The sequence below is a fragment of the Triturus cristatus genome, chromosome 6, assembly GCF_964204655.1.
Source record: "Triturus cristatus chromosome 6, aTriCri1.1, whole genome shotgun sequence".
In the NCBI taxonomy this organism is placed as follows: Eukaryota; Metazoa; Chordata; class Amphibia; order Caudata; family Salamandridae; genus Triturus; species Triturus cristatus.
This window is the reverse complement of record NC_140589.1, coordinates 1343715918-1343739165: the sequence shown is the minus strand read 5'-3', so window position 1 is coordinate 1343739165 and position 23248 is coordinate 1343715918. Positions and strand designations below refer to the sequence as shown.

General features: G+C 41.1%; 1 protein-coding gene across 1 annotated transcript in view; it reads left to right on the top strand.

Moving 5' to 3' along the window:
• Positions 1–23248, top strand: part of RYR2 (ryanodine receptor 2) — a 3458987-nt gene that overhangs the window by 1016310 nt on the left and 2419429 nt on the right. The window contains exon 10 of the mRNA XM_085612346.1: positions 3996–4152. Within this exon, the coding sequence (XP_085468472.1) occupies positions 3996–4152 (157 nt within the window). The remainder of the gene's footprint in view (positions 1–3995; positions 4153–23248) is intronic.

Here is a 23248-nt window from a genome sequence, read left to right as displayed (position 1 = left end):
ATTGTGTTATGTTCTGTTCTGTACTTTAAATAAGTCAACACATTTTACTCCATTACCATCTAAGAGCAGCACCAGCTATGACAGGCAACCATTTTCCACTATCTAGGGTGGTAATATTGTGCTGGTCATGTTGTTCAACTCTATATGACAACTAACAGCATCAAAACTGTGCCAGATTTACTAATTTTTCACACAAGCAGCGCAGCAACCGAATTTGCAACTCTGCATTGTGCACGGGGAAAACCACTGTGCAGAACCATATCTACAAATGTTGGACTTGTGCTGTCATCCCCTGCGCTGGCACTCTAATTATGATTAAGGCTCCCTGTTTTCCGTTTTAACTGATTTTTACAGATCAATACAGACAGAAAACCATTTATTTTCTTGTCTGTATTTATTTTTAAATGTGGATAAAAACGGAAATTGGGTGCTTTTTAGTGATTCTCAGTACACATGGTCATGTCTGCCAGGCCAATAACTGTGTGGATTGATAGGTAAGGATGTTAAAAATGAAAGGTATTTAGTAAAGAAGCATAAACAGCAGGAGATATGCACAAGGCTGATGCTGAAATTTGCATATTTTCATACAAGTTCATTGATTTATCTTCTGCGGCTCTTCATAGAACCAGGCAGGCTTTCAAGCATGACAATATTTATTGGGTAAATAAATGTGGAAATATACCAGTTTCAGCTTTATTTGTTTCACAATACCCATAATGAATATGGATAAATACAGATAAAGTTGGCAAAAAATAAATATGGATAAATACATACGTAAATGACAACAAAAAAAATGTAATAAAACCGGGAGCCCTAATTATGATGCACAGACTCACACCATGGTGCAGAGGCGAGAGTGTTCTGTGTAGCACAGACATTGTACTGTAAGGGTAGAATTGTACTGGAAGTGCGCCTTTTCAGTACAAATTCCTATGCCTTGACATATTTCAGAAGAATGCCATCCCTTGGATTAGTGACTTGCAATTTAGCATGCATGTAATGCATGTGTTTTTGGGAAATGCAAATATTTCACCGTGTTAATGCCGGCTTCAAAGAAGGGATAGTTGTTGATGCAAAATCTCTCATTTCTTTGGTTCTTGCAGGTCTGCGCTGGGAAACCCTTTTTGGGTAGCTGTGCGCATTATAAAATTATTTTAACATAACATATCAAAACCCGCTCTGGCTATTTTAGCAGATTAGGCTTTGGACTAAAACCTGAGGGTGTTTGTGCTGATCTTTCCTATAATCCCCCACAAATATCCCCTTGATCCAAAGCAGCACAAAGCCGCGCTAAGCCCTTCTTGAGCTGACAGAATGGCACTTTTCCAGCACAAAATATCTTTTACACTGGAAAATAAATACCAATGCGTCACTTTGCGTCACTTTTGTTGGAACAAAGTCCTAGTAAATTTGAACCTTAATGTGAAGTGACCTCAGATGTCCATGCGGCACTGTTAGTGCGTTAGTAAGTGCAGGTGTAGCATGCAGCATTATTCTCCAGTGTGATGGGCGCATAGCCCTGTTATGCCACTGTTGCTGAGTGCAGGCCCTGAAACTTCCTGCGCACATTTGTTACTGAAGTGTCTCATGTAAATCAGTTTTAGCAGAAACTATATTTACGTGAAATTGTTTGCAACAGACTGCTTAAGGCAGTTCAGCAATTTTCAATTTTTGGGAAATAAAACGTAATAATGATAAAATAAATATTTTAAAACTGAGTTGGTATGGCTAGATATGTTGTTTGAAATGGTAACACTCTTACAATCCCACGATGATCCATACCCTTCCTCAAATGGACCTTAATCGACCCTCCCAAGTTTTACGGCAATTATGTCCACACGCAAGGCCGGACTGGAAACCCAAAGCAGCCCTAGCAATTTTGAGGGATCAGCCCCCCTGTTGCTTTTGTTACTGGGGGCTGATATAGCCCCTAGTAAGAAAAACGCCCCCCCACTGCTGCAAAACTGGCCTCCACCCTTCCAGCCTCCCGGAGAAATGCCCGATGCCCGCTAGGGCCAGTCTGGCCCTGTCCACAGAGACACAAAGTAGCAGGTGAAACATTGCTCTAGATGTCTTTGCTGGCGCTGCAGTCACTCACAGAGCCATGACAATGCACACAGGTACAGGCCAGAGTGTGCATCTGTTTTGAATGAAATTGGCTGTTTTTTGCACATGCAGTAACTCTGTAAATGAACAAGTTAGCGGCTGAGTTGCAGAAACACAGATATGTTCGTCATTGCTACCGGGTTTTTCGGAGCTGTGCTGTCTTCAGCTCACGCTCTAAATCGGAATGTGTCAGATCATTTCCAGGCCTATGAATGTGCTCTAGACATTTGCTGCTATGTGCAGAAGCAGGTGCCTGTGCACCTGTACACATGTTCATGAGACAGCCCATGGAGTTAGCAAGAGAGCTTGTGCTCCAGACAACAGAATTGCTTTGTTTAGGGGTGCAAAGCCCTGATCTGCGTCGTTGTGCATGTGTGGAATGGGGATATTGGCTTTCATGAAACATCCAACTGGAGTGTAAAGTATAAAATCAGCTTTTTTGCAGTGTAGCCACAATGACATTTTTCGATTTGAAGGACTGCTACAGTTATCAACAGAAAAACAAGGGCTGATATTTTCGAGGTGCAACGTGGAGTAGATGCATTACTTGGGGGGGGGGGGGGGAGGGGGTGACTGCACAGAGACATGCAGCTGTTATGCCCTGCACTGGTGCAATAAAAAGGCTGCCTTGAGCAATGGCTGTCTCGCACAGAGGCACTGAAGTGATTGCACTCTGTCTAGCATAGGATTTGTACTAGAAGCATACCCTTCCTGTGCAATTTCCTATGCCATAGATAAACTCCGAAGCATTCTACACATTGAATGTGTGCTGTGCCCTGTAGCGAATGTACGTTCTTATGACGCATTCGTTTCCCCCTGCAGGGAATCACAACGCGGTCGTTACAACGACCGCGTTGTGATTCCGCATACCATTACTCCGCAGGTCTGAACAACGACTTGCGGAGGGGGGCGCTGAGTGTTGGAATAGTATAATTTACTATTCCACCTCCAGTCTGTGCGGACAATAGGGAAGGTGTTGGATTTTAAATCCAACACCCCCCCCCACAAGTCGTTGTTCCGACTTGCGGAGTAATGGTATGCGGAATCACAACGCAGTCGTTGTAACGACCTCGTTGTGATTCTCTGCGGGGAAAAAGATTTGTGGTAAACGTTGTTTACCCTCTGTAGCACACATAATTTGTAAGTTCTTTTCAGAAATTAAAAAATGTCCGCCTTTTTAACGCCTGCTTGAAGGAACCATTATTGTGCGCCGGTGCAAATCTTTAATAAATAAATCTAAGTTTAAAAGTCAACGCAGTTGTTGAAGCTAGATATGTTGTTACAGATGGTGAACATGTGTCCTTGACGAGAAATGGATTTGCACTCTGCTCCTTTGGCTATGGACTGCTGTTGCTGCACCCACAGGAGCACAATTGGAATCTCTGCTAATAGATCCATATGAAAAAGGGCTCCTTCACTAAATCATTGTGAAAATGTTCACACATTAGTCAAGATTTATGATTTACTTTTCCCTATTGCATTCTTCCACATCAGTTCTCTGGGAACATTGGGTTCAACAAGCTGTGCTTGACCAGAGTTGACCTTCATTTCTGGTTGCAACCACCTCCATTGACAGTGCTGCACAGATAAGTTATTGTGAGAAGGATGCTCCATTTTACTATGTCACCAGCATACCATGTTTTCATTCCTTGGCTTACATCAGACAACCTACTCTATTATGGAATTCCAAGCCATTTGTTGCTTCCAATGAATCAATTGATCTCACACTTCTTGTAATGGTTTATAATAGAAACGGCCAGGGGCCGGACCCATGGTGCCCTGGCCACGTGGAGCTCAATGGCAACCTTCATTCGGATCCACATTTTAATCAGATCAGCATTCTAAAGCCAGAGCTCTTCTCAAGGATGTTTTTTCCATGTTACTCTTAGGTGGAGTGGGAGCCATACAAGATGGGGGCAGCCCTTTCGGCTCCGGCACGTAACTACAGGAAAGTACTTGAGCCTCATGGATGACAAAAGCCTTCTGTTAATGGACAAAGAAAAAGCGGATGTGAAATCAACAGCATTTTGCTTCCGGTCATCTAAGGTAGGCCAATTTTGACTGATGATTTGAGAGCAACCACTAAGTAGTAGTAATGTACATTTATTTTGTTTATTGAAAATTTTGATAAGTTTCTATATGCAGTAGACAGTGAGATTGCAGTGGCTGTTATTACCCCTCCATGGGTTTGGAACTTCCATGTTCTCTTGTATTGGTAAGAGTGGTGATAGTTTAGTGTGAGAGCGCCCCCACATGGTGCATGTGGTCATTCATCAAGCAGCCGATGTCCTGTCTTCCACTGACCCTCTTGGCTCCTGCCTGCATATTCTTTGGCACAAACACACTAATGTGTATCTGAGGGCATCTGTTGGTCTCTGTTTTGTGTACTGTGGCCTGATGGGACCTTGTGTTACACAGGTCAGTTCTTCCCTGGTGGCGACATTGCTTTAGTTTCACCCATGACTCTAGCAAATATGGGAATCATTCTATGGCACCTGTATACCAATACACACAGCATTATGAGAAATCAGGCACCTTTGCTTTCAGATACATGACCTAGTAGGAGGTAGCATTTGTATAGGCGAATGAACAAGTGCAGATAGATGGTTTGCCAAAACACGGTGGTACCATACTATGTAGAAAGAAAGACTTTGACTATGCAGTGCAATATTGGCTGTCATGATCTACTAGTTATATGTAGAGGCTCGGGACGTCTTTGCTAATGTGGTAATCACAGAGGTAGTTCACTGACTTCTTTAGAGTGGTGTGAGTGGATGATGTGAGTTTTTAGTCATCCTTGGATAGAAGCAGCAAAAACGTGATGCATGAGACAGTGTACCCTAAACTATAGGGCCTCTCTCTCATTCAACAAGAACACAAGTAACTGCAGAGTAGTGTCAACCCTGCTAGGGTTCATCAGTAAAGTTCAGAGCGTGTCCCTGTGGGGGAACAACCAAGGTACCCAAGTCTGTGCATAGCCACACCACTCACAATGAGTCAAATATGCATCAATGAAGGGATGGATGCTTTAATTTGAACCACTGGTAATAACTCTGGGTGCATTCCTTACCATAGTTTGTAGCCTATATGTGCCATTATAGAAGGGGGCAGTCACATGTAAATCAGACCTGGTCTTGCCCCAATAGGAAAAGTCAGAGGAAGGGAATCACAGCATTTAACCATTGACAGAGTGGAGGTCTGTCACCATAGGTGATGTGTCTGAATGTATAGTCCCAATTACAGGTGTACGTTCCACGTAGGGCAGCACTCACTTGAATGTTGTTTGCTACTAGAAGCACACACTAGATACCTTAGACACCTGGGCATCCAGAGAAAGATTGAAAGATTGAACTTGAATAATAAAGTTGTGGCTGTAAGTGGACAGCACATCACTGAAGGCCAGATAAAGATAATGGATAATTCAGGTTGGAGTGTCAGCCTTGGTAAGAAGAAGTTCAGTATTAGTGAGATTAAATGTAAGGACATTGAAAATCATCTGCCAATGAATGAATGAAAGACAGTTAGTTAGAGTAGATGGTTTGGCTGCTTCATTACTACCTGGGAAAGTTATGACATCACAAACATTGGCTGTGTGTTATTGTTGTGCATATAAAAGTAGACCCTTGCAAGACAGGAACGTTTTCCAGGGGCCGCATGCAGATAATACATGTGAAAGTCGTCCTTATATATACCTTTGGGGCACTGCAGTCAATCTTTCAGGGCTTGGAGTTGAATGGAGTTACTGTGACCAACTGTTTCTCCTACAACAGAAATTATTTTGACCAGCCCAGGCAGTACTGTGGAACCCACCTTCATTCAGTCAAATACAAGGATGGCCTGATGGGTGGTGTCGAAGGTTTGAGCTAGATCTAATAAGGCTAGTGCTCCAATACCACTTTCTATTTTTTTAAGTTTTATATCATGGATTTGGCCTAAGTGCCTTAGAGCGCTTTACATGAACACTAGATTACATTACACAAGGTCAGATTCATTTTGTAAACATGGGAGATTTGCCAAGAATTAAAGGATGCTTAGACGAAACCAGGATATGAACCTGATTCACAGTTCAAAGGTCAGACGATCTGTCCGTTTGGCCACATCTTCTCCCTTTCCATCCACCAGCTTCCTTAAGTCAATCACACCCAAAAGTGGAACTATTTTGGTATCTACCTGGGTCAGGAGGACACTTGGAAGAGACCAGAAATCTAGCAGCTTCAGCAGAATTTTTTATTTGCATGAAACATGTTTCTTGAGTAGTTTCTCACGATTTGGGGGTAATGATACCATGCACAAATTACTCCTATCATATAGGCTAAGTAATTGATAATATAATGGTGGTTAACCTGTGATTGTTGTCCAGTCTTTAGGTACAGAACCCATACTAAAAAAGATGTTAATCAGAACAAGCAGTTCTTGTATCATGTTCACATGCTTTTAATGATTTAGTGTCATGATTTTGCATTTAGTTGAAAGGCAAATTTTGCGTTTTTGTGCATCTGCAAACAGCTTACAGCTTCTTTCAATGCAGGACTCTTTAAACGTGTGTTTCAAAGGTACATTCAACTGGCAGATTCATATAATGATACAAAAAATAAAATAAAAAAAGTTAGATTTATTTTTAAAGTGACCACTTCCTTTTCAGCACTTACGATGATTCATTAATAACGATTCAGCACAAATCAATATGAGTTTTACAAAGAGAAATAAAACAAATATTAGGTTGTCATTGGGGCTGACGAAAAAAGTGCATGGCTCGTGGAACCATTTAGAATTTATAGAGAAAATCTGTCTGACATTTTTGTTACAGTAGGGAAATCAAACGAAAACAGTCGCAAGGTAAGTTTGGTAAAGGGAGCAGGTGATATTTGATTCCTGTCCTATCAGATATTTGTTTAAGATATCTACAAAGAATCTCTCTGCAGTTATAAATTTCCAAATTTACTTAAGCGGATCTATTATTTTGTAAATAGTTATGTACCACTTATAAAATATTGTTTCACATATACGTTTAATATAGGAAATAAAGTGGTTTGGAAAATCTCCCCAACCTTAATCCAACCTTATTCTTCATAAGCAGACCTGCTGTTCGATTTTAGAACGAAGCCATTTCATGTGAGTGTGGAAACTTTTATATGGCGTTTAGAACAGTTGCAATTATATCTACCTTATCGAATGCATCTTTGAACTGAAAAAGATCTGATAACATGAAAAACGTGTCTACCCTTTGCTCAAATTTTGTACTAAGTGACCAGATATGACTGCCTATCTCACTGACTTATGATATAACCCATTTTGTAGAAAATATGTCATCTTTATGAAGGAGCCGGGTTCCACATTCTAGATTTACTGTGGAACCCCTGGCCGACATCCCTACTTAGGGTTCCCAAGGCAAGGTCTGAAAAGGTGTCAGCATGTGAAGACTACCTAGGAAGACCATTCAAGTTGAATGGGTCGAGTAGCATAAAGCTACAGAGCTCGTTCTAAGATGCTCTCTTTCTCATGGCAAAGCAGAAGTCCCACAGACTCTGTCCCTAACTCGAAATGATGAACCTGTGAAAAACGTCCTACAATGCTACGCAACATCACCCCCTCTACGCAAGCCACCTCCTTGTAGGTAACTTTCCATGCGGCAACAATGCTCCCAGGCCTTGGCTCGATCACCTTGATTCTCAGGCTCTTTCCTGTGAGAAAGAAAACTGCCCCACATTATCAGCATCGCCGTTGAAATGTTTTTTTTCCCTAAGCCTAACTCCTAAAACAAAGACATTATTCTACCTAACAACAGAAAAGTGAGAAAGACAATTCCACATACACATGAATTTTAATAGCAAATCTTAACGTGAGAACGACCAGGGAGAAATACACTTTAGACCTACAGAAATAGGCTAAAATAAGAAACTTCACTTTATCCATAAGACACTGGCATAAGTGAACATTATTACTATGCACTTTTAAATCACAGCATTACATAAACACACTAATCATGGAAATTCTCGTTAGCCACATAAACAGTTCTACAAACAAACGTTTTTGTCTAGTCACATATAATTTCAACGTTGTTTTTCTTCACGTTTTACACTGAAATACCTCTAACACTTCATTTTCACATTATTACAGTACACGATCTAATAACACAAATGTTAACGAAATAAGGATTATGTGCGGGTGCAAACTACTCATGATTATACTGCACCCCTACAAACGACAGAGCAAATTGCGCTCTACCATTTTCAACTGCCTAGAGCATTAGCTAGATGAAATGGAGGTTGTGTTTTAAACCGCCATTTTAATCCTTACTTGGTTTCACATTGCCCTGAAGGAACATTTTAAATCTATTTTGTAGTAGCTAAGTCATTGGCGTCCTTGACATCTTTGAAGATTTGTGACCTGCTAAAGAAAAAAATAGAAACTTCTGTCAGATCTGCTGCTTCATTTGTTTTGTTTGCTTAACAACCACAATGTTTAATGCAGTTTAACATGGCATGTTAATTCCATGGACAAGACTTGAAAAAGCTTGTAATACTAACATTAAGTTATTTAAATTTTTAGTCATTCTGTTGCATGGTCCACCATTGAGTAACAGTTGCTTGAAGACTACTGAGGGGAGGGAGAGAGGAATGTAGAGAGGCAGAAGTGGAATGAAATGAACCAGAAATGAGAGTTTGACACAGGTGAAGATGCTGCCAGTTAATTCGACAGACAGCTCTTTACGTTTTTCTTCTGAATCAGAGAAGGTTATGTTCGTCTTGCAGTGCTGCAAGTAGGGAGCCAATAACAAGAAGCTTTGGCCATCTCCTCTCTGATGGTTGAATCTAAGGACTTCTAAGACGGGAGCTGTTTGATATCCTGAGTGGAATGTGATTCTGGACTTTCAGCAAGAAGAGCCGTTTTCGTGAAAAGATGAATATAGGTCTTTATCCCACAGTCTTTTTTCCCGCATGGAATCACAACGCGGTCGTTACAACGACCACGTTGTGATTCCGCATACCATTACTCCGCAAGTCGGAACAACGACTTGCAGAGGGGGGTCGCTGGATGTTGGAATAGTATAATTTACTATTCCAACTCCAGTCTGTGCGGACTCTAGGGAAAGAGTTGGATTTAAAATCCAACACCTCCCCCCCCTCCCCCGCAAGTCGTTGTTCCGACTTGCGGAGTAATGGTATGCGGAATCACAACGCGGTCGTTGTAACGACCGCGTTGTGATTCCATGCGGGAAAAACGTTTCGTCATAAACGTTGATTACCGAAAAGATATATGCTCAATATGGTGGGATCTAACTATTGTACAGGTTTCACACCCCACAAGAGAGCTCTTTAAGTGCTTATCAAACAGGTTCAAGGATGTTTGGGAGGAAAATAAGTCTTGCTGTTTTGTTATGAGTAGTTTTGAAGTTGCTAGTTAGGCCGACATGTAAACTGAAGTAAAGGGAGTTGGCGTAGCTGACCTTGGACAGAGTGACATCCTGATTAGGGTGCTTTCGGGATAAAAAGGCAGGAGTGTTGGGAGATTTCCCAGCAGAAAGAGGCTGCTGTTGTATAATTTATCCAGACTGTCTATATCATTACAAGAATTGCTGGTGTGTGAAGGTGTTATGCTGACATTTGCTATTCTTTTTAAGCAATTAGGTCAATACACCTTCATTTGAAGCTGACCCAAGAGAGGGACGTGATTGGTATGCATTCAGTTATCATGTAGATATTCATGTAGTCGTCAAACTGCTGGCACCGCTCAGAGGCTGTGTACAAGGTGGGGTTGTGACTGGCACTGGGCCGAAACGCCTCAAGGGAAAATATTAAAGATGTTGACATTTGGAGCAAAAAATAACTGAATATTCTGCGAGGTTGGATATAGTATATTGTTATTTTAATAAAAGGTTTTCTATTCATTTTATGCCAGCAAATTAAAGCAAATGACAACCAAAAAGAAAAACAACACAAAGCATTTCCACCTGCCCCTTCACACAGTATATGACGATAGCACCCATGAATGTGGTCTATTGTAATTGCCGGGGCCCTTTACATAAACAAACACAGCAACAGATAGTTTATTTCTGCTGTATCTCCATACCGGCGGATCACATAATCCACCGTTAAGGGTCCAGAGTCCCATGGGGTAAGCAAGATTTCCCTGTGTGGGCTCCAACACATCCAAATTTTATGATATTTCTGTGAGCAGCATCCAGATAAATAAATAGGTATCTCAAGACTCATGCATTAATCAAGTCCTCTATTCCATCATTCCAGTGTAGGAGTGTCTGTCACCCTCCACAGATGAGCAATGCCTCATTTCGCATGGAAAAGCGCCAACCATAGCAAATCCATCTTAAAATATGTCTTACTGTTGATTCAATATTAGTGAAATTAGTGCATAGACCTTTCCTCAAATTTAAATATTAGATTTGAAGGATCGAATAAAACTGCAGAGAATAATTAAAGCAGGTAATAAGTGGAATATTGAATTTGGAAATTATGTCTGTGGGCCTTTTCAACAGACAGTCCTGAATAGAAGCAGTTTTGTTGTATAAACCGAATATGATGTCCAGTCCCTGAATCTTTCTGTTTGGACAGATTATTCCTCAGCTTGTACACACTGGTGATTTGTTTGTAACAGTAATTTAACCTTAGGTACTTGTGAGTTTGAGTGAGTTTGAGGGACTACAAAATGTCCCCTCTTTCATTTGCAATCTTTTGGAACTAAGGGTCTAATATAGATTTCGGCGGACGGGTTACTAGGTCACAAAGCTGACGGATATTCTGGCTGCTGAAATATAAGTCCCATGATATCCTTTGGGATTTATATTTCGGTGGATGGGATATCCGTCACCCTTGTGACGGAGTAACCTGTCTGCTGAAATCGAAATCAGGCCCTAAATTGTTATTGTGGAGTTCTGAGACAGTTTAAATCATTTTCATGGAACTGGTTTATAGTGAAAGAAGTATATGCCACAGAACTGACTACATTTAACAATTTATTTGTCTCAAATTATCCATCATTCTCTAATGTTTGGTTTCGATGTCACAATTGGTAAGTTTGAAACAGCTCCCATGAGTATCCCCTGTGGAGGCCCCCCGGAGATCAGGGTCATGAGGACTTAAAATATTTTATAGATTTGGAATCGATACAATATAGTCATAGTCAGAATAAGTTTTATTCGATTTCAGGCAAATAAAATCACAAAACCAGACATAAACAGATAAAAGAAGAAAACAAATTCAACATTATTAGCTCCAAAATACAAAAATTCCATATATTGTATAAATTCATCCATTAAAAAGGGGAATAGAAGTGGTCATAATGTATGCTATATAATAAAACACTCCCTCACTTTTTTAAAATTATTTTTTATTAATTCCAGCTTTCTAGGGGGGTTGAGTGTTAATAATTTTCCTCATTCTGAGTATGCTTTTTAAAAAAGAGATAACAACCCCAATAAAGAAATCACTCTCTAAAAGTTGCAGATACAAAAAAGCTGGTCGACATTGCCTCCATCCCCCCACCCTTAAAAGAGGCAAAACCCACCTTGATCTCTCCCGTATGTAACATTTACAGAAAAGAACCGCATGTATTGTTGTTTGGTGACAATATAGTCACAAACTGTATAACCGATCTCTTAAATTTAAATATTGCATAAAGTCTGATGCCTGCAGGATGTTTGCCACTATGGGAACCACATATATAGTTCAGCTAGTGAGCAAGTGGCTACCTGACTAGACCCTGATTTATTTACACCCCTTACACTAGTACCACAAGGCATACTAGTAGCTATTAGTAGCTATTTCCTATCGATCAACTGAACTTAAATGTCCAGTTTTTATTTCCTCAAAGCGAGATTAACAGGAGATCAATAATTTTTTTATTTTGAAAGAGGCCAATGCACAAATAAAATAATTTTTAACAAGGAGATTTACAACTACTCTTTTCTTAGTTTTCTGGCTTTGTGACACTTTGGATTTTTTTTCAAGACATAAGCACTAATCATCTACACTGGGCACTGATTTCAAGGAATTCACCTGAAAAAAATGCTATATGATCATTTTCAGCCATGCACAAGCTAGTGGTGAAATTCAATTAGTTTTTATAAAGTTTATTTTAGAATAAGAAATATCCATAATTACAAAGATAATACAAAGCAGATTTCAGTACGAAATGAATACATTTAGATACAAAGGGAATCACATATATATATATATATATATATATATATATATATATATATATATATATATATTAAGTCCAATCCCGCTAGCACATTACGCACAGGCACTGACACCGTGGGATAATTCCAAAGATATTTATTCCATCAACAAAGGTCCAAAACCAAGACGCGTTTCGGCGGACAAGTCCGCCTTGCTCACTTTCCCAATTTTTTCACTCAATTACAGTCCTATCTCAGTTTTCAACCTTTATGTCAAAACGTAAGTGGTTGCCTTGGTGACATATGGTTAGTAAAGGACATAGAAGAGTTCTTAAGGTAAGTGACACATTAATGATTAACTCACGTAAAGAACAACTATAAAGCATTAAATACACATTAACAACATGTGTTAAACACAGTCAACTGTAAGTGATTGTTACATTGTTTTCAAAAAAACAAATTAGATTTGGTGTGTTACCTTCTAAATATTTCGAACATTTCTAAACATTGTTAAATGTTTTCCATTCAGCCCCAGTGGGCATTCATCAATGAAGATTAATTGAAACAAAATGAAATAATGCAAATAATAAAATGAGAACAGTTGACCTGATTACGTGAATTCGATATTCTAACAAATTTAAAAATTAAAGAAGACTGAGATTAGACTCAAAAACAGTCAGCGAAATAAAGGAAAAAAGGGGGGGGAGAAGGTTTGGAACAAATGAAACTCATTACATTTCCTGAGAATTCTCACAAGGGTTTCAAAGCGGACAGCAACTTTACATCATAAAGCGATTAATAAGACATGCCTGTAATTAAGCAGCACTAGGGGATTACAAGTGTGTACTCAATGCCTCATCTGCATTCATGCCATTTGGAATTTTACAATCCAATGAGATTATATATCTGGATTCTAATTTCCGCAGCAGCATCTGCCTGTTACCACCCCTAACGTTCTTTTTTACACTGTCGATGACAAAGTATTTAAGATCCTCTGATCTTCCTCCGTGTACTGTATTTATATGTCGGGCCACTGGATATGCCGGATCGTCGTTATTAATTACCCTCAGGTGTTGAAGTATCCTTACATTGACGGGGTGAATTGCACTGCCCACGTACATTTTATTACATGTACAACGTAGCACGTACACCGCAAATTCTGTCTTGCAAGTGTAGTGCTCACGAATTACAAACTGAGTTTTCCTAAGGGGGGTGGGGACTGATGTAGTATTTTCCCCGTGTTTACAGGCTTTACATTTTGTACACTTGAAAAATCCCTTCTGTGCTTTTAACCAACTGCTACCTTTCTCACCTACAGGGGCATGGACAACCAATTCACTTTTCATAGACTTAGCCCGCCTGAATGTTAATTGCGGGAGCTTGGTACATGAGGAGCCTATGACGGGGTCACATTGAACTAACGGCCAGTGTCTATACAAGATTTTTCTTAGGTTGTTATGATATGATATATTATCTACTGGCGGTCGCCAGTAGATAGTTATAGTTAGGACCGTGTTTCCATAGGAAATCCGCAACATTCTATTTGGAATAACTTTGGCGCCGGTTAACGAATCCTCGTGAAATTTTCAAAATAGGTGGGGCGCTCCGCTCCGCTCCTACCCTGAAAGTCTCGGGGGGATTCGTCAAGCAGGGGCTGAGAAAAAAGGGGGGTCCCAAAACGCGTTTTCCCCATGCAATGTTCCATAGGGACCTTTAGTCCAAGGTACAGCCCGAACGGCTGAACAGAATTACTTGAAATTTGGCAGAGAGGTAGTCCTCAGGTCAGGGATGTGCCTTTTGCAGGTCTGGTGTCAATCTGTTCAGTAGTTCCTGAGAAAATCAAAAGTAAAATCATATATATATGTGGGCGGAGCCTAACCACACATCTCATCCTGAGATCTGATTGGCTGTCAGCACTTCATCCAAGAAGTGTTGGCAGCCATCTTGGGACCGATATACATGATAGCACCTCATTAAAAAGCATTGCAGTTAATATAAGGTTTTAAGACTTTAGTTACATTATAAATCATTTGTTGATGGTACCATACTCATTTTAGGAATTGTGGTATGTTCTAAGGTGATTTCACCATGTGAAAAAGCCTTCTGCTGGGATATCATGATTGAGAGAAAAATATTTTCTCATGCTTTTCCCACAGAGGTTTGGAAGGTGATCTATAAGCTAAACTGAGAGCTTATTTTCTGTAAATTCACATTATCTTTCTCAGTCATGTGAGAATGAAGTCTGACATTCTCAGTAAAACATGTACATCCAACAAGGGCAGAGACTGTCAGTTGATTCCTTTGTGTTCTACTGCAGCTTCCCAGAGTGTTCCAAAGAACAACTAGAGCGCTAACAGTCCTACTTATGATAAACGTATGGCACACCTGAAGCCATCTTGCTTGGATTAAAGTGGTAACTCTTAAAACATTTAATTTAAAAAGGAACAAAATGAGGGGGTTCATCTTTCCATAAAAAGTATGATTAGTGCTGCAGAAAGAAAAATTAGGGCACATTTTGAGTGACTTCTCAAATCCTCTTCTATTTCATTAAAAAATTCTGACATGCAGACTGAAACATGCACTTTCAATACCAGCAGCAGTTTTCCCTGGTGAGCAGTAGCTTTACTACAGTGATCTAATGAGCAAAAAGAGTGCTAACATTCTGAATTTATGGCAAATGTGTGACACATCTGAATGCCTTTGGAATCAAAGTAAAAAACTGAAAGTATTTCCTACTGAGGAGACTGCAGTAAATGAGGAAATTAGGAAACTTCATAACAAATAAGTCTGCCAAGATGGCCACCAGAGACAAAAGAGCCCAAATGTAGCCCAAATATCACCCAGATGTAGCCCAAGTATAGCCCAATGACAGAATGTCCCAGAGTGTTCTTAAAAACAACTAGAGCGCTTACTGTCTTCATTATGACAAAAGTATGGCACACCTGAAGCCATCTTGATTGGAATAAACTGGTAACACTTAAAACATTTAATTTAAAAAGGAACACAATGAGGGGGTTCATTTTGCCATAGAAATTATGATTAATGAATGCTGAAGAAAGAAAATGAGGGCACATTTTGAGTGACTTCTCAAATCCTCTTCTATTTCATTAAAAAATTCTGACATGCAGACTGAAACATGCACTTTTAATACCAGGAGCAGACTTCCATGGTGAACAGTAGTTTAACTACAGTGATCTAATGAGCAACTAGAGTGCTAACATTCAGAATTTATGGCAAATGTGTGACATATCTGAATACCTTCATGATGGAATCAAAGTAAAAAACTGAAAGCATTTCCTACTGAGGAGACTGCAGTACATGAGGAAATTAGGAAACTTCATAACAAATAAATCTCCCAAGATGGCCACCGGAGACAAAAGAGCCCAAATGTAGCCCAAAATCACCCAGATGTAGCCCAAATATAGCCCAATGACAGAAGTGTGCAAAACACTTATTATTTTGTGTTTTTGCAGTGTTATATAGTGCAGATTTGTCAGGTATTGGAGTGCTTTACATGAGCATTGGTTACATCACACAAGAACAAATTCATTTTGGTTGTAGACATGGGGAGACTAAGTGATTTGACCAGAATCACAGAATGTCGAGCTGAAGCAGAAACTCCAACCTGGTTCCCCAGTTGCAAAGTCTGCAGTTCTGGAAGTAACACCACATCCTCTCCCCTAAGTGCAACATTTAATCAAGTGGTCAACTGGATAAAAAAACATAAAGGTAACAAATAATTTAAAAGTGCTTTCTCGCTATTTGAAAACTCAGAAAATATGTCCTTATTTTAGTCTTTTAGAGCACTAACCATAATTGTGATGCCAATAAGACCCTCTCATATATGTAATTTCTAAAGGAAATGCTCTAGGTATTACAGTTTTGATTACATCAAGATGACGTCAGGCGTTCCACACTTTTGTAATAAATATAGAATGTTAGCAATCTAGTTGTTCATTAGGATACTGTTGAGAGGCAGAGGCCAGGGGCACGGACTCTGAAAATTGAAGGCAGGTAGGAGGGTGCAAAGGCAACAATTTAACCACACTGAGCAGGCAGGAAGGGCCGGTGCAGCACAACAGACTATGGAGGGCAGTGGAAAGGGGGGCAGGGGCAACAAACCAACAATACAGGACTTGCAAGAGAGGCTGTGGCAATGTAATAGACCATTGTGGGCAGAAGGAAGAGGCAATGGTAGTACAACCATACATGCCAACAGACCCGATTCAGCCAGGAAACGTCCAATGTTTTTAAGCTCAAATGGGCTTTATTTGATCTGTCTCCTGTCTACAATCTCCTCTTTTTCAATGTAACTCAAAGGGGAAAATCAATACCCCAGTTTTTTTTCAAAATCTCCCTCTTACCAAGTTCAAAATGTTCGCAAGTATGGTACATTGGATCATGGAAGGAAATGGGGTAGGGACATGGACTTGGATAACAGAGGACAGGAGGGACATGGAGAGGTGCTCCAAACTGACCCTGCAGGGCAGGCATCAGGGTTTGCAGCAGCACAATACACCACACAGGGCATGCGGGACGGGAGTGCAGCACAACAATCCATAGAAAGCAAGAGGTAGGGGACAGGACCATGCACATGGACAACAGAGAACAGAGGGGCAAGAGGCAGGACCATAATGGACAGACAGGAGAAAGCTGCAGCATAACAGACCATAAAGGGCAGGAGGGATGGATCAGGGGCATTGCAATGGAACAGATAAGCCAGGAGGGAGGGAGTAGGGGTCTGCACATGTAAACAGAGGGCTGGGGGCAAGGGGGCTGGGCAGGAGCAGCAAGATAGCCATGGAGGTCAGGCAGGATGGGCACTAGAAGCAAGACACACCATGAAGAGCAACAGTGAGACTGTGATGGCATACACACAGACCAAGGAGGGAAGGTGGGAGGGGTTCAGGGGCAGCTAACTGACCACACAGGGAAGGTGGGAGGGGCCATGGCAGCACAGAAGACCATGCATGGCAAGTGGGAGGGTTAGTGGTAGCACAATGGCTATGATGGGCAAGAAGGAGGGTGCAGGGGCATGCACAAAGGACGATGGAGGATAGAAGGGAGGGTCAGGACCTGTGCACAGACAAGAAAGTTCAGGGGAAGGGGCCTCACAACAGACCGCACGGGGCAGGCAGGAGGAGCAGTTGCAGCACAACAGACCATTGAGGGCAGAAGGGTGTGGCAGTACAATGGACCATGTAGGACAGGAGGAAGAGGATAGGGGCATGGCATGTGGACAGGCAGGGTGGAGGTGGCAGGGACAGGTTACAGTCATCTGACAATGCTAGGCAGGTGGGAGGGGAGTGGCAGCTCAACAGAACACTCAGAGTAGATAGGAGTGGCAGGTCCATGGAACATGGTGGGCAAAAAGGATGGAGCAGGGGCATACACAAAGACATCGGAGGGCAGGGGGAAGGAGAATAGGGGCAGCAAGCTAAGCACAGAGTTTAAGCAGGAGGTCAATGATGGGGCATAGAATTGGGCAATGGAGGGCAGGAGGAGTGGACTGGTACATCATACTAACTTGAGGGCAGTGGCAGCACATCAGACCATGCATGGCAGGAGGGAGGAGGCTAGTCCATGGATTCACACAACAGAGGATAGGGAGGAGGGGGATGGGGCAGCAAGCTAACTGTTCAGAGAAGGCGGGTATTAGGAACTTTATTGTTTTTAAAACGTGTGTCTGTGCGAACTACTTAAAATATGAACAAGTATGCAGCATAATCTCACTTTTATTCAGGAAGAAGAGGACGTTTGTGACTGTGACTCCGGGCTCACTTGGCAGAAACACCCCCTGACCCTCCACCCCCTATCGCAAAATGTAATGCCCGTGAAAAGGGTAGGTGAACACAGTGTTATATAGAACATAGTCCTCAGAGCACGATTGAAAATGAAAACTAGATATAGTGTATGGTATAAACTATGCACCAAAAAGTGTGATATAAGATGAACCGGGCGTGAAATATAATATGCAATACATTGTGCGCAATGACAGATTCATTGGAGAGCGTGAGATAGCACAGGCACTAGCGCGTGGTATGCGATATGCGCCTTGGAGTGTAATATGCACAGGGCAGTGTTGTGTAACCTAACTAGTCTCTAAAGTTGTAATATAAAATATGTGCTGGGGAGTGTAGCGTTGCATATGCACTGTGACAAAGATACGGATCCCAGATTGTAATATGTATGGCATAGCACTGTGCGTTATAACATAGGCATCGAGGAAGGCACGTTAGATGGGGCAATATAACCCGTGCGAAGACAAGTGTGGCATGACATATTCACGGGGTGGTGTTACAGTGCACATGGGCTAGAGAGTGTCATAGCATATGCACTAGCTAGTGGAATACAACACAGAGGTGTGTGGCACTCAGCAGGCAATGGTGGGTGTAACACAGCATTGGGCTCTGCCAGGAGCGCGCTGTGACTCTCAAGTGATGTTCGTCCCCTTTCCAGAGAGTTTTATTAAAAAGTATTACACATCCGGCAGTGGATGTGTGTTTTATTAACCGTGAGGGGGGTTTCTTGCATAGTTTTGGTCGAATTTTTGTCGAATCCCCTTTGAATGGCTTGGTGTGCATGTGTATTAAATGTGACCGTCAATAGCTACCCATGTTTGTATAAATAAACGACAAGGGTGTCTACCGGGATTAGGCACGGTAGGGCATCAGACATGTCAGAGCTTCGCTAGTGGTGTAAATACATTCCACATGGATTCATTGTATGCATAGTCGCCTTTTAATGAATATCACGCAAATCGTCATGGTGATAGGTACGTACGGTTTGTCCAGCATGTCCTAGGTGTGTCTATAAATATATATTTTTTAAAAATAATAAAAAACAGTGGCCGGCCCTGGGGATTGGGGTCCAAAAAATATAATTAGGAGACAGGCCCTGGGGGATGGGGTCATCAGGGCCAATAAATTAGAATAAGAAGGGGAACCACACAGCCCCCCTTCTTAAAAAATTAAAATAAATAAAAGACCGGCATCGTGCCGGAGGCCACGCCCCCTCCTTGCAGCACTCTGTAAACGCACCCCTTGGCGAGTTGTAAGTTGGGGAATTAATTCCTCTTCAATACTGAGGGTCCCTGAGGGCCAACTAGCCCAACAGGCATCTCCAGTATGCACCAGGGAGCTGCGCTGCAGACAGGTGTTCTGAGGCCAAGCCCCTTTTTACACCTCTCTGCAACGCAGCTCTGTGGCGCTTACTGGAGGTACTAGTGGTCTAGTTTGACCCTAGGGACCCTTAGGATTCAAGGGGACTTAATCTCTCAACTTAGAACAGCCACAGGGCGCGTTTACACAGTGGTGAAGGGAGGGGACGGGGCCTGAGGTGACGTGTGCAAACACACACTATGGCATGTTTTAAATTGGGGATATAATTTTCCTTCAATACTGAGGGTCCCTGGGGGCTAACTAGCCCACCAAGTGCTTCCAGTAAGCGCCACTGAGCTGCATTGCAGAGAGGTGGTCCAGGCCGTGCTACTTTTTACACCTCTCTGCAACACAGCTCTGTGGCACTTACTGGAGGTACCTAGTGGGGTAGTTGGACCCTAGGGACCCTCAGGATTCAAATGAACTTAATCTCCCAACTAAAAACGGACACAGGGCGTGTTTACACAGTGGTGAAGGGAGGGGATGGGGCCTGAGTTAACGTGTGCAAAAACGCCCTGTGGCCTGTTTTAAGAGGTAGTTTTAATCCCACTGCCCTATTATATACTAGGGGCTTACAGAGGAGGTCATGCTAATCACAGGGGGACCCCAACGCATAATGTTCCCTAGTGTATGTAGGTGTTTTCACTGTATTCTAAGTGTCTTTTAACATAGCACTGGCTCTAGGACTGGTTAGTCAGACTCAGTTACCACCAGTATCCGTCTGAAAAAGTTGAGGGTACAGGATGATTTTGCAACAAGGCTTCTTTCTGCTGTTCTTTTTGTTCTTTCTGCACGTTATCCTTCTTCCTGCACTTTTCTTCGTCTTTGAGGACTTCTGTTGCTTCTTTCTGTACTTCTTTTTTTTCCTTCTGTGCATTTTTTATTCTTTCTTCACATGTCCTATCTCTGTAGGCATAGTTAGAAATTAGCATTTAAAAAACCTTTGAAATTCACAGAAAAAACCATAGGTTTCAGGCACGTTATAGTTAGGAATTAGCATTTAAAAAACCTCAGAAATTCACTGAAAAAAACATAGGTTTCAGGGGTGTTATAGTTAGCTGGACTTTTCACTTGTACAAACCATTGAAATTCCCCCGTTATAGTTAGTTCAGCTAACTATAACTCGCGCGCCCGCAATGCACTGCTGATGACGTCACATATTACATCACTCATGACATGGTCAGTGACATCACTCATGACTTCACTGATGACATCTCAAATGACATCACTGATGACATCACTGATGACATCATCCTTGTGATAGAGTGGCAGACCTCCTCTCACCCTAATATAACCTTTGATACACACATTCAAAAATAGAGACTAAACTTTTCAAAACAATGGACATACCAATACCAGTATCAACAACCTCTTCAGTAATTCTAAGATCCACATACACATACACTCATTCACCAACAGTCCTATACAGTCACTCATACATGTATTCACTCATCATATGTACTCATACACCTATAAATCCTGTTACACAATGCCACTCATCCATAGAGTTACTCACACGCATAGTCACTCATGCTAATAAAGAATCAAACATACATTTATTTGCATATACAGTTATACACATACCACCACACTTACTTCTACGGAAACTTACACATACTTAGTCTTTTAAACAATCACTTATAGAAACACATACTTATTCATACAGGAACTCTTTCAATCTCTCACTCTCACATATACTCACTTATATACACCAATAGTCACATATACTAGTTTAAAACATATGTAGTTACTCATAAAGACACTATTGAGACAGTCATTCACTCACTAACACACCCATACACACACTCATCCACCCATACAGTCCTGCACACATGCTGTCTTCAACTCATACAAAGAGTGAGTCACTCATTCATGCACCTATGCACTACGTAATACCCCCCACCGAACCATGCAGACACTCAGACTGATACTCAAAAAACCAACTAATAACCTATATAGACACCCATGTAGCTACTCACCAACCCATGCAGCCACTTATACACAAAGTGAGAGACTGATACAGATATTTACATATTTAAACATTACTCACTAAGCCATGTATTCACTATGATACACTTAATCAGTCAGTTACACAATCAATTTTTCAAAAACAAATCATCCATTTAGACACTTATATACCCATTTATTTTTCCATCGACCTTGAGATATACATATATAAAACATATTTAATTTTCAGAAAAACACACATTCACTGGATGATGTCATCAGTGATGTCATTTGAGATGTCATCAGTGATGTCACTGACCATGTCATGAGTGATGTAATATGTGACGTCATCAGCAGTGCATTGCGGGCGCGCGAGTTATAGTTAGCTGAACTAACTATAACGGGGGAATTTCAATGGTTTTGTACAAGTGAAAAGTCCAGCTAACTATAGGTTTCAAACCTATGGTTTTTTCAGTGAATATATATATATATATATATATATATCCAACCAAAGCAAAAGTTCGTATTGTACGCTCTCAGGAAGAACCAGGCAACAAACCAGTATGGTGATCCAAATGTAATACTACACAACACGTTTCGGCGACAGCCTTGTTCACGTGTAGAATTACAAAATGAAAGCAGGTACTGATAAAGTTGTGACAGATCCAAACACAGACACAAAGATAGGACTACGTTTGCAGTTTTGCTATTGAACATGGCATCCATCTTGGAAAGGTAAATTCCGACTTGTGTAAACATGCTAATGTGTATACCGACTGTTGACATAATTGTAAGGTCCTAGTTGATGTTACAGACACTTAAAAAGCAAACAATATAAATAACAATAGTGTGCGTGTGAACTGCATTTGTTTCATTGCAAGCGTCAAAGGCCCATAAACTTACTTACGAAGTACAGTGTGAAATACACAGGCCAGTTGGCGAACTTGTTTGCGAAAGATCTAAATCAAGGACATTATAAGCAGAATAAGTGCTGCTACATGTACTTATTGCACAGGTTATGCTCCGTCAACATTTAAAGGACCTACTCAAACCCAATAACTGTAGTGGTTGCCATGAACACCGTGCTGTATTCGAATGTCATAAGGCCATGTTAAGTTCTTGTTGTTATGACATCAATTCACATAGTTGGACATCTAGACATTATATCTCATTATTGTTATACTGTCAAGTCAAATATCTGTTAACTCACAAGAGTTCCACATAATACGGCTGTAATGATGTTAGGATGGCGTATGGGCTCCCATGAGAGATCAACAATGTCCAGTGTTGTGATGTCCTTATACTATGTGTACAAAAATTATTCCATAACGTGGATCGTGTACATACCAGTATCTGTCGGTGATTGTGAATAAGAAATGACCAACGTGCATACGAAGAAAAGGGTAGGTTGCCCGTGTGGGTGAGTACATGTCAAAAGGGTACCATCCTTTTCTCCTGTAAATGAAAAAAGAGAGAAACAAAATCAATGATTAAAACAGTTACTGCTACCATAAAAAACTGTACATATTGATAGCATACAATGCACATCAATAGCTGGAAGAACAACAGAGATAGTGTTACATAAGTTCCTCAATTGTTCTTTTCAGACAAGAGTGAGAGAGAAAACAACAACCAATTGCAAAAGAACCACAGTTATGACCCAACTCTGAGATGGATTGATAGTTCTTCATCCATATGTGAAAAAAAAGAAAAACGCACAGAAAGAAAAAAAAGAAATGCAGAAAGAAGCAACAAAAGTCCTCAAAGACAAAGAAAAGTGCAGGAAGAAGGATAACGTGCAGAAAGAACAAACAGAAGAGCAGAAAGAAGCCGTGTTGCAAAATCATCCTGTACCCTCAACTTTTTCAGACGGATACTGGTGGTAACTGAGTCTGAC